Here is a 13,481-nt window from a genome sequence, read left to right on the forward strand (position 1 = left end):
AGCTGCAATATGCAGTTAAAAGACAATTCATATGTTATAATGTAATTAGACAACTTCTACACATCTAGGAAGAGGCCAATTTGGGTACAATTTATATGTAACCTGCAATTATTACACACTTTGCTTTATGAACTGTTATATTTTAAGAAGCAGTAGAAAAAAGAACATGAAGCTAAGACATTTCTGTTAAGAACATAACACCATTTTATTAAACTAGTAGAGTGAAACCAAGAAATAAGAGTTAACAGCAGCTAGCAAGACTACATATGAAAATGGAGTTCATTTTATTAAGAAAAGATGAATTTTCGATGAATTCTTTTAATCATGACCTCCTATAGAACTAACAAAGGACTGCCATCACGGTATTATACACCAAACTGAAAAATGCCTGAATCTTCAACATAACTCATTCTATTGCTTTTGTTGCATAGTTCTTAGCATAAACTCTCCTTTATTTTACTACTAATATTTTTAAAACATTTTTAAAAAATTTAGGTGGATGTACAAAATTTTTTTTCCAAAAAAATTTTTTCTCAATACTTACGTGGTCACGATTACATTGTATTCTTCGTATTTACTATGAATGTTATATCTAATCTGCTTACGTTCTTCTTGAGAACCTAGAATTTAAAAATGACACACACATGCTGATTGTATTTATTGTACTTTACTGTATGCTAAGATTTTAAAGAGGTCTCCAAAGTTAAAAGCATAATGACATATTCTTACCATAGTAACAGAGCACCTTTAAAGTGGGACACCATAAATTAACTTCCCTTAGCCAGTTATCTATGAAACAAAAGAGATATTACTTGCACCTGCTACAACAGGCAGACGTGTGCACTGAAATGAACACTAAAGTCTGAGAAGTTCTACCCAGAAATTATTTTTATAAAATAATAGAAGATAATTTTTAAAAATCACAAGACTCTTCACAATTTTACTCTTGATGATTAAAATGACTGAGATTTTGAGGTGGCATCAAAATGAAGAGCAGAGGGCCAACCATTATATTTATAGGTGATTATTGATTTCCAATTTAAAGAGGATTTTTTTTTTTTGGTACATTCATACATACATTCTCTTACTCTAGTCTACATTCAATCAATTGAGAAAGAATGAAAGAGTAATTTGAGTGGGGATGATCTGCATACATTCTTTCTTAATAAATGTTTAATTATAAATTCAAAAGTGTTTCTCTTAAATTACTCATTAAAACAACTTAAAAGTATTATGAAAACAACTGATCTTTTCAAATGGTATATGATCTATAATAATTTATAGATAATCTGTATAATAAGCTGAATAACTGACTTATATTGGAGTTATTTTCTTTAAAAAGACTTCCAGTATAATCAAACACACATATGCAAAGGGGTGAAAAGTGTAAGGAAACCAAAGAAATGAATATTCACCTTCACAAACTAAGAAATCTCACACACACACACACACACACACACACACACACACACACACGGTTTTTCTTCCCCTTGTATAAAATACTACTGAGTCAAGTAAAGTTGTCCACAGTATTACAAACCTATAGTTGATGCTGGAACAACAATCAAATGAGGACCTTTATTACCCTCCTGATAGAGGTACGCTAGGAATGCAATCGCTTGAATAGTTTTCCCCAGGCCCTAAAACGAAAAGTTTAAAAGACAATATACTAGATTTAAAAACAAACAAAGAACCCAAATAAATATTGGGAAAATGAAAGGAAAAAGAATACTTTTGGTTTTATTTATTTATGATTCCCCATGCAACTCTATGAGAATTTCTACTATATTCTTAGTTTTCAATAACACATAAAACAGATCATAATCTCCAAGTGATACTAGAACTTAGTTAAGAGTAGGAATGTATTTTAACTGCTAGTTAATATGTAATACACATTGATATAGAAGACCTCTGCTTGCATATAAAGGATATAATTTTGGTAACTGTTAATATAAAGCAACTACTTAATACATACTGGCTGGCTGGAGAATGATGTTCCAATGACTAACTGGAGCGGAACATAAACCTATCCTATTACCCAGCAATTTTACTCCTAAAAATATATTCAAGAGATATGAGAGCATATGTCCACAAAAAGACTTGGGTAAGAATATCGATGCAGATTTACTATAACAGCCATGCACTGGAAATAATCTAAATTGCCATCAATAGGAGAACGGATAAACAAATTGTAGCATATTTATACTATGAACTACCACAAGCCAATAAAAAAAACAAAAAACAAACTACTGGTACATGTAAGAAGAGGATGAATCTTAGTAACTTTATTATGCACCAAATGAACCAGAAACAAACAGTACATACTGTATGAATCTATTTATATGAAGTTCAAAATCAGAAAAAAATTATGCTATAGTCATAGGTGTCAGAATAGTAGTGGTGGTAATGACTGAAAAGGAGCATAAGGGAACTTTCTGGGATGATGGAAATGTTTATGACACATACAGTCAGATGGGTGTACATATATGTAAAAAGTCACTAAGCTGAACATTTGTGCATTTTATTTCAAGTAAATTATACATCAATAAAGTATTGCATTAAAAAAAAAAAAGGCTCCTGAGGAAATGTAGCTCCTTAGGAGAGCTAACATTGCCAAGTGTTAGGAAGTGAATTGCCTCCAACCCCAAACATGTTGAAGCCCTAACTCCCAATGCTGGGGTTTATTTGGAGATAGAGCCTCTAAAGAGATAAGTAAAGTTAAATAGGGTCACAAGGGTAGGGACCCAACTTCTATCATAAAAGAAGAGATGGATGTTTCTAGAGAAAAAGCCATGTGAGGACACAGCAAGGTGTCCATCTGCAAACCAAACAGAGTAGCCTCAAGAGAAACCAAACCTGCCAACACCTTGATTTTAGACTTCCAGCCTCCAGAACTGTGAGAAATAAATTTCTGTTGTTTAAGCCACACTGTCTTTAGTATTCTGTTAGGGAAGCCCTAGCAGACACTACCTTATCATAAATATTGTACTTTACAGGTTACAAAAACAGTTTCACATAATATACCTCATTTGATACCAAATATAATCTTATGATACAGGAATTACCTATGTTTTATTAATATTGGCTCTGAGAGATTAGGTCACTTGGTAAGGATTACAGAGCCCACGAAAGGCAAATTTGGTACACAGACCCCAGATCTGATTTCCAAGTCCAGTTTCCACAACTGTACTACTCTATATTCTATACGTAATTTCTAACTATTTTGAAATTCTGCATATATTATTCACTTTTATATTAGATAAATAGCATCTCTGTTTTAACGACAGTATGAGGTATGTGTGGAAACTGTCTTGAAAAACTAAAGATTATTTTACTAGAAGCTAGCTAGAGAACAAGGATTATTACCTTTGTTAATTTTTATTTTGGAAATCTAATACACAATGTAACACATATATTCAATAAACATTTTCTCCACTGAACATTACTCATTTTTAATAAACACTTTTTAAAAAGCATAGCTGGAGGAAGGAAGGTAAAGGTTAGATTAAAGGTCAAGTTTCTACATGACAATACTTGGACTATTGGCTGTAATTAACTTCCTAAGCTTACCTTCAAGCAAAATGTGATCTGGAAAAGAACAGAAACTCAGAAACATCTAATAAAAGTAAAATGACTGAAATGATGGTGATGATAAACGTGTAGATTTATTTACTAACAAGGACAGGTATCTATGATAAATTTTAAAGGGAGCTACAGAAAAGCACATGTAGTAAAATCTCTTTTAATATGACATATATATGTATATGTGTATGTATATATGCATACACACACACCTACAAAAGAAAATATTCTGGAGAAAGATATATACCAAAATAGTACTTACTCTAAGATGGCAGGATTATGTGTGATTTTGTTTTTTTTCCTGTGTATTTTTATGTAACATCTAATTTTAAAAACACATATATTTATTAATTTGATGAGAAAGACAAAAAACCTATTTTCATTTTTGAGGGGAAAGTTAGGAGGTTAGAACTAAGATAAGCAACAGAAAACTGAGAGGAGTGAGAGGGATTATACCTTGGTAAGAGCAGTAAACTAATAGGGACAAGGGAAATTTTCATCTTTTGAATGACAGCAAGGATGCCTATTAACGATAAATCCTAGAAATAGAGTACTACTTACCATTTCATCTGCCAAAATGCCATTAAGTCCATGTTTATGTACCAATGCCAGCCAATTCAAACCAACCTTCTGATAGGGCTTGAGTGACAAACTGGTAAAGAGAGAGTTACCAGATATTATAGATTTATACCTCTATTAGTTTTTTCTACTAGTTTTCTGAGAAGAGGTTTAGGTTTACAATGCACCAAAAAACTGAAGTATCTAGTTATAGTCTTACCTTTTAACTTACTGTTAAAAGCTATTTACACTTACTTAAGAAAATGAACCCAAAACATAATAATTTTAAAAAACCTCTCAAATTTTATTTTGTATTTGTTGTTTCTGGCAATAAGAATTACCAAAAAATTTTCATATTCAGTCATAATGTAATGCCACCAAATTAATTCCACAAATGATCAGAATATTAACAATGATATCATATTACTAACATAATATTTATACTCTAGAAAAATGTATTGTACTGATTTGAATATTAGCACAGTAAGGAACTTAAAGTATTAGAACAAAAACATATGCATAATTTGCTACTTTGCCAGGGTGATTTAATAAAACTTGCTGACTGAATGCCAATCACCTCTAATATCACTGGTATGTATAATTCTGGAGGATGTATGTATGTATGTGTGTATTTATGTTTGAACTACATATAAATGTAAATTTGCTAGGCATCAATAAAGACCAGTGAGTAGAAAGCAGCAGGCATGTGTCAAAAATCTTATTTAATTTGTGAACACATAAACAGACTAATCCCTGGGAGTAACTTGCTTGGATGGCAACATGGAAGGGGTCTAATGGACGAAATGGTTAGTTTTTTCTAAAAGTTCAAGTGGTTAAAAACTAATAGCAGTTATTTACTGAACATCTATTATATACAGATATATAAAAATATCATTTTCTAGCATCACCTCATTCAATCTTTTAATATTCTATTAAGGTAGTTATTTTTTAACAGATGAAAAAACCCGAGGCTCAGTAAGTTGCCTGAGGTTGCGTAGCTACAAAGTCTTATGGCTAAGATTTTAACTCATAAAAGTCTACCTCATGCAAAAGCTTATTCTTATACTCACTAGGGAAGCATAAACCCCACATTAACATAAAAACTTAGGACAAGGCCATGCTTCTCACTCTACAGCTTTTATCATATCCCCTTAATTTCCTGTTACACAGATCCTATCTGCACATGGAGAAGGGGTCTGATAAATGGCTCTGATAAATGGTTAAGGGGTCAAATTCTGAAATCAAGACACTTTAATTAGAACAGGAATCAAAGAGGTGAGGTAGAAAGATATCCATCTTAAATCAGAATCTATGTTTCAACTGTGGGGTATGCAATCTATAAAATAATTCTCATTTGAAAAAATTAAAAGTATAGGCAGGAAAAATCAGCAGTACTGCTGAAGACTTTACAGTTCATTTTTTAAAATGTCTTTGCCTTCTTGGCCAATATAATTTCTATGCCACTATGAAAGTAATAATAAACATAATATTATCATAGACATTTTAATTTTCAGGTCCAAATAAATTCTACTATACTGGTAGAGTAAATGCTAATATTGGAATTCTAGACACTATACTTTACATGAATGGGCTTTACATGCATTATTACTTTATTTAATCTACATTATAAAGTAGATACTATTATTATCATCATCTCCATTTAGAGACGGGATTTAGAGATTCTCTCTGGGATTCAGAGAAGTTAAGTAACTTGCCCAAGGTCACAGCTATCCAAATCCATGTCTGCAGTGGCAGAGCTGGTACTCAATCCAGTTCTGATCCAGAGTTCAGCCCTTAATCACTAAACAGCAAACACGAAAGTTTTCTCTCTGACCCACCCACTCTACAGTCGACACTTTCTATTTTTAAATAGAATTTTCATTATTTTCCCGAGTTCTTCCTACTGTCTTAGTCATCCCCCACACATTAAGGTTCACATTCCATGAAAATGATGAAACTTGATACGGTAGGCATATTACATCACTTATAAATGCATCCCAAGGGCCAACATGCTACCCCAATGTAAATTTATCACAAGTAGCCAAGAAATATTCTTAACAAAAATTACTGAATATATGTTATCACCAACACATGTTGAGGAACGAGTCTAACTATTAAAATATTCTTCACTATACATAAAATTTTAAAAAGTGATGAGGAAATTTTGAGAAGCACTGAATTTTTCATTCAAATAAAATTGTTTCATCCACATTCACAAAGCAGCTATGGTAGCTGTTTTGATCAGGACATTAAATACCTGTTATATTGAAGTATTTGTTTTAAAAATATAAGTGTGTATGTGTGTGTACTTGCTCCTCTGCTAGATTTATGTAAATCACAAGTAACTTTCTGCTGCTTAGTGTCACAACAGTGCTGCCCACAACACACCCTTTCTTCAGAAAGCCAGAGGAGCACTGGAAATGTAGTTCTGGCAAACAGCTTTCCAATTCCCTTGTTAAGACAAGTTTTAAAACAGGGCAACTATATTCGTTCTCTAGCAGGCGCTAATATTTAGCTGCTATACAATCATACCTTCCATTACTTTTGACATTCAACAGTTTCCTAAAAACTTTTGTGATTGCATATGAACCCCACCCACTAGTTTACAAATAAGAATGTAATCTGCTCAGGGTTATCCAAATGGTAAGAACTATAGCCTGGGCCTTTTGAATTAGGTAAGTGATCTCTTTTCAAAAGGGGACTACAGGTATCTTTAAACTGAAGGTTTTCTTACCTCCCAATAAGGAAAAAAGTGATTTTAAGATTTTCTGAGGTCATGAAAGAAAATGAGGTAGCATGTTATTTTAAAGTTACTTGTTTTGTCGGGGGAAAAAAAATCCTTCCAGAGAGTTACTATAATTTCTTTTCAGAGTGAAAATTAAATGGGGTTTAAATTTCCTGTCAGAGAAAACTAGTATCAAAATTATTCTGAAAGGTGAGAAAGGCCTGAAATAGAAAACTGGAGTATATACAATGTGCTAAATTTAAGTTTAAAATGCAGAAATACAGGGCTACAGAAACTTTTTCAAGTAGTTCATATGAAACAGATTAGCGATGCTAGCTGACCAAAAATTTATGTCCCTCAAGTATGTCATGAATGCTGAAAATACTACCACAATAATAGTTTGTACTAATAGTAGTATCCAAACTACTAAAATATTTCTATCATAGTACTCTGAGTTAGTCAACACATCTGCACTACTGATTTGCATTCACATCATTGTCAAATGGTTTCCCAGTAACTGTTTAGAAACAGGATATGGAATCATCCTGTCAAGCTGAGGATGAACAAGTCCACAAGAACCTTAGTAGATTTAGCCCAGAAAAAGACAGGAAATGCATAATTAAATATTATTTTATACTGAACATGTGAGAAACCTTTTCAGTTAAAACAGTTTAAAGCTGATAAATTTTAGATAAACCGCTAAAGCTTGAGAGATGGCTACATCTATGATAGGAATAAAATAGGAGAAATACTGAGGTATTTTTTTTTAACATTTCCTCACTGTATTATATTTTAATTTAAGGTAATTTTAGTTTTGACATTTTAAAATAAACATTATGAATATAATGGTTTTGAGATACATATGAGAATTTTTTCCCTTGCAAAGACTTTATTTTTAACAGGGAGTTACAGCATGTGTGTATTCCTTTTACCTCTAAAAGGCTATTTTTCTTCTGTTATAATTCTTAAAAATTTCTAATAGGAAAATAGTTAATATAATTTTGCTTCAAAATAAACTTTACTATAAAGAATTTGTTCTGTTAAGCAAAAGCACAACAGCTTATTCTTCAGGATAGTTTAATATTTTCCTCTGTGCTAATAAATCCTTTCCCAGGGCAAGGAAAGTACTTCAAATGTTTCTATACTAAGCAGCCATTATGCTTGGCCAGTATACCAAGTAAAAATCTGCAAGTTGCTTGTGCAACTTACATTGGCTAAACACAAAAACCAAGACAACAAATTTCACCCCCTAAAAGTGCATTTAAATAAACTCCAAAGAGACTATCTATACAGGTTTTCAGAAGTTGTACTTTGGGACTAGATCCAAGAAGCACCTAAAAAACCCCCCAAACTATTTTTCTCACCTGTTTAATATTTCATTTAAAAAATCCTCAGTCTAATAAAAAGGATAGCTTTATTACCTGATCATACTATTTACAAGTAATAGGACTTTGTGGATGTGGGTTTAAGAGAGAAATTTTTTAAGTGATGCAATAAAGCACTTGATTTTTTAAACTCCAAATTATGATAAAGTAGACTCAACTGGGTAAGCCTTGTAGAGTGAAGAACTCCCCATATCCAATGCTGTAGAACAAGGAGCAGCTCCAACTACACTTTTAGGAGATGAATTTGCTGACATGGTCATAGTTCTTTCTATGCAACAGAGAAAAGAGCTTCTTTGTGGGAACTGCATCACGTTTCCCTACACCATCCCATAGCACCCTAGAAGGGCACAGAAAAGATTGTAGCTTACTATTAAAGGCCAGTAACCATATCTTGATTTTTTTTTTCATATCTTGACTTTTAATTAACCAATGATCAGCAAATATGCTTTGATCATTAACTTAGAAAAATATCAGAAGTACATAAAATCACCAACTAAGGTAAATAATTTTAATGAGACCCTAGTGCTAATCTTATTAAATACCTATCAGAAATATTTTGAACAGAAATAATTCATTTTAAAAATTACATAACACTGCAGACTATGGATACACCATAAATCATTCTAACTAGTCTCGGACCTTAGTAACTTCGACTATTTCCATGTTATTGCCTCTGTATGTATTATCACAGTAAACAATTTTATACTTTTTTTTAAAAAAGGAAGCATTCTGAACAGTCCTGAGTTCCCAGACAACTTGAAAATAAACTTTTAAAAGAAGTTCAAAACAACGTCCCACCCGCCATATCCCAACATCATGCAAAGGAGGGGTGTTAACAATTACAAAACGCCGTTTTCATACATTCTGGTTGTTGGACAAATTTTTTAGTGAAAACAATTTAGTGTTTATTTTTTGCAAGAACTCGGACAAGGTATTTTACTGACAGTAGCAGTTTGGGGAATATACTTTTTAAATATATACTTTTTATAATTTTCCTTATATAATCTATTTAATAAAAGTGTCCTTTTCAATTTTTATGTGTTTTTACCTCAAAAAGAAAAATTTTGGGCTTTTGAAAGCATTTAATCGCATATATAGGATACTTCAATCATTTCACTTATGATCAAAAAGAAACTGAACTAAGACAAATTTTTACATTGATGCAGTTGAGCAGCTGACTCTGAAGCACTAAATTAAGAGGTAGCTAAAACCACCTTTTCAGTTTCTGTGATTATATATGAAATTATCTGTCATCAGACAAGGAAAACATAGGTTACATAAGACCATAATATCTCCTCCCTCTAAGTTACAATGTGATAATGGAGTAAAATATCCTGATTGGGGGGAGGGGGGGTGACGATCAATGAAAAACAATTCATATACCACTTACATGCCATTATAGGAAACCCTGGGTTTCCCTTTTAAACATTAGTTTTCCTACCATTTGCACATTTAAGTTTCCTAGGCACGATACAGGAATAAATTCAACATTTTTATACAACTGAGATAAAATAATGAATAGGTACATACAACAAGTATTACCTTTGGTTTAGAATGGAGGGTTGTTCTATGTTCCATCCACCTCCATTTCCAGTGAGCATGGTAACTTGTTTTGTCAATTTATTTGAAATGTCTTCACATTTGTTCATAAGCCTTATAACTACATCCCTTTCTTGGATCAGTGTTTTACAGTGCCATATCAAATCTTCTGATAAGCCATTCGTTTTGGACATCTTTGTGAACTATGGCATGAAAAGAAAAATAATTTAACAGTTCAGATCTAGTAAATAGGGAGCCAATTTCTTTCTCTGTGAGGGAAAAAAGTTTGTTAAACTTTTACTAATGACCTTAATCAAATGTGAAGAGAACCTGCATTTGCATTCTCACGTTTCACTTTGATAAATCCCACTGTCACCTCAAACTCATCATGTTGAAATAAAACATACCTTTTTCCTCAAAACGCACCATCCCAAGCTTGCTACCTTGACCCTGGTAGCTGTTCTCTTATGGGAGAAACTCTAAAGTAATTGTTAATGTCTCCTATCAGGTTTTGTCTTCAAAACCTCGGATTTATGACTATTACCAAAGGTAATAGTGCCAAATATAAAAACTGCATACTAGATCTCTTGCCTCCATTTTTGTCACTTCCTATGAATATAAGATTAATTTTCCTAAAACATACTTTGCCCTATAATCACAGTACAACCCCTCAAGCTTTCAAAACTCCAATTATTATTTGTCACTTGATATTTTTCTCTAAACTGAGACAACTACTACTTGGAAAGATATTATGTGAATCAAAAGTATACCGTGACCAATTCAATAATTTGATAAAAGTTAAGAATAGTATCAATTTCAATACAAGACTTGTATAAATGGGTTTGTATGAAAACTCAGAATTTCTTTCAAAATGTATTTGTATTTATTTTTCTAAAGGAGACACTGAATACTTTACAAGGTAAAAGCTGTAACAGAATTAGAATTTTCCCAAATAGATAGCTGAAAAAAATATATCCTGAAGAACTGTACAAAAAAACATTTTTAGTGTAAAGGATTAGAAAAAAGCCCAGTAGCTATTTGAAAGCTGTTTGTTGGGCAAAAAGAAAAATACCATAATCCAGAACAAAGGAAACTAAACTAAAACCATCTGTTAGAATAAAGCCACACATGGTTTTGATTCATAGTATCGTATTTAGCATATTCTTTCAAGTTATGACAAGAATCTCATTAACAGCTCTAAATAATCCCCATGAACACAGTATTTCTAAGTTCACTGAGAAGCTCAAGCAACAGAAATTCAATACTCAGAGGATATACTAAGAAAATTTCATAAAAAATGCAGTTTATACTAACATGTATTTTTCACATCTAACCTAGAGTAGCTTGGTAGAAATGAAACTTACTCATCTATTCCAAAGCCATGTTATTACTGTACTGCAGGAAAAAAAAACAAAACAAACCAAAAACTTAGCATGCCACAAAATGGCATCGTGAAATAAAAAGTTATTTGTACACTACTTTATATTTTCACAAGGACAACATTCATAATCACAATGTAATCTCCCACTCTGTACTTTCCAGGGAAAAAGATGTAAACATAAAGAACAGGATATGTAAGAATCAGTGCCTTGAAGATTTTAATGAGGTTTTACTAGAACTTTTAACTAAAATATTTTTATTTTTAAATGGAACCCCAAAATTATAGGCCAAAAAACCTATCTCATGCCTATTGTGGGGTAGTGTGTTTGCGATATGCTGTGTGTGAGAGAACCAACGAGAATAACCAGAAAAAAAAAAGAAGGAACAATATATTGTGTGCTTTGTATGTGCCAGAAACTACTAGGTGTCTTTTATTCACTAACTCATGCAGTTCTCACAACTGCAAGATCAGTCCACCAGTTCTGGATGAATAAAGATTCAATTTCCAAGGTCACAAAGCAGGATAAAAGATTCCAAAGTCTATGCTTTTCTCTTTTCACTAAAACTAGTACTTCCCAAAACAAAACAAAAAAACCCTTAAAAGTTAAAAAACAGAGGGGGAAGGGTGGGATTGATATGTACACGCTGCTATATTTAAAATGGATAACGAACAAGGACCTACTGTATAGCACAGGGAACTCTGCTCAATGTTATGTGGAAGCCTGGATGGGAGCAGAATTTGGGGGAGAATGGATGCATGTAAACGTATGGCTCAGTCACTTTGCTGTGCACATGAAACTATCACAACATTGTTTATCGGCTATACTCCTATATAAAATAAAAGGTTAAAAAACAAAAACCCTTTTTTCTGTAACCAACTGCCATTTTTTTGTTGGTTTCTTTTCTTTTCTTTTGTAGTTAAGTACTACCCTGGCTGGTGAAAGTACCTGGTATACAGACATAGTCCCTTGTCCTCGTGTGGTTTATAGTCATTGGGAAAGACATGCAACATACAATTTTAAGTCTTAACAACTGGTATTATAAGGGAAAAAACAAAATTTCATGGGTACTTTTCAAAAGGAGAGTAATATAATCTAGGATCTAGGAAGTCCAGAAATCAGAAAGAACTGTTTTGACTCAAGGAAGATCAATTCAGTATGTCAGAACCTAGAGAAGAGAGAAACATACATTAAAAAAAAAAAAGAAACCAGACATTACCGTTTCCTGATGAAAGAACATACCACCAACCATGTAATAGTACTGATGGGAGCATTTAATTCTAATCCTTATTCCACAGAAAATATAACCAGAAAAGCCCCAACTGGGAAGCTATAGAACAAATGATCCAGTTTCTTCACCAAAGATATTACAGGAAGGGGGGAGGGGGAGGGAGGGAGGGGGGAGGGGAAGGGGGGGGAGAGAGAGAGAGAGAGAGAGGGAAAGGGAGATGGGGAGGGGGGAACAGAGAGGATAGATGAAACAAGATCAGACATAAGCTGATAACTGAACCTGGTGATGAGTACATGAGGGTTCATTTAGTATTCTAATTTCTATGTTTGATATTTTTGTAGGGGCAATGAAGGGGTGTGCAAAAAGCAACTCTTACTCTTACTTCATGATGCTGCAACAGTTTGATTGAGACTTTTAATGAACCTGACATTTTGGTTATTTCTAAAGTCAAAGTTTCAACTTAACTCCGTGAGGCTTCCAACTCTCTTTACCCTCTCTTTCCATACAAACCAACCAACATTAGAGATGACCAAAATTATTGCTGCTGGATTAGAATTTAGATCTATCTAGTACTTGAGGGGGCTTCCCTGGTGGCGCAGTGGTTGAGAGTCCGCCTGCCGATGCAGGGGACATGGGTTCGTGCCCCGGTCCGGGAAGATCCCACATGCCGCGGAGCGGCTGGGCCCGTGAGCCATGGCCGCTGAGCCTGCGCGTCCGGAGCCTGTGCTCTGCAATGGGAGAGGCCACAGCAGTGAGAGGCCCGCGTACCGCAAAAAAAAAAAAAAAAAAAAAAAAAAAGAATTCTTCTACTTTGTTGCTTCAATATCCTCAACATGTGAGTCCTCATCCCACTGACATCTCAACCAACAGGAAGAAGAGATCCTTTAAGGATGCTTTCCCAAAATCGTGGTATACTTCTGCTTACATCTCACTGGACAGGAATTTGCCAAATTACCAAAGGGAGGCTGCAAATGTAGTCTTAATATATTGTGGGTAATGTGACCAGTCATAAATCTGTTTAAAAGCACAGAGGGGGTTAAAAAAAGAGAGAGAGAGAAAAATGATTTGATCCAAAAAAGTTT

The 13,481-nt window shown here is 33.4% G+C and overlaps 1 protein-coding gene across 3 annotated transcripts in view; it reads right to left on the bottom strand.

The window, feature by feature from the left end:
- Window positions 1–13,481, bottom strand: part of SMARCAD1 (SNF2 related chromatin remodeling ATPase with DExD box 1) — a 69,609-nt gene that overhangs the window by 9,825 nt on the left and 46,303 nt on the right. For all 3 annotated transcript variants that reach the window (XM_082838448.1, XM_082838446.1, XM_082838447.1), the window contains exons 10-14: window positions 9,793–9,992; window positions 4,144–4,234; window positions 1,541–1,640; window positions 730–789; window positions 545–620 (exon numbers count right to left, since the gene is read on the bottom strand). In XM_082838448.1, coding sequence (XP_082694574.1) covers window positions 545–620; window positions 730–789; window positions 1,541–1,640; window positions 4,144–4,234; window positions 9,793–9,992 — 527 coding nt within the window. The remainder of the gene's footprint in view (window positions 1–544; window positions 621–729; window positions 790–1,540; window positions 1,641–4,143; window positions 4,235–9,792; window positions 9,993–13,481) is intronic.

Source organism: Leucopleurus acutus (genome assembly GCF_964270905.1).
Source record: "Leucopleurus acutus genome assembly, chromosome: 4".
Taxonomy (NCBI): Eukaryota; Metazoa; Chordata; class Mammalia; order Artiodactyla; family Delphinidae; genus Leucopleurus; species Leucopleurus acutus.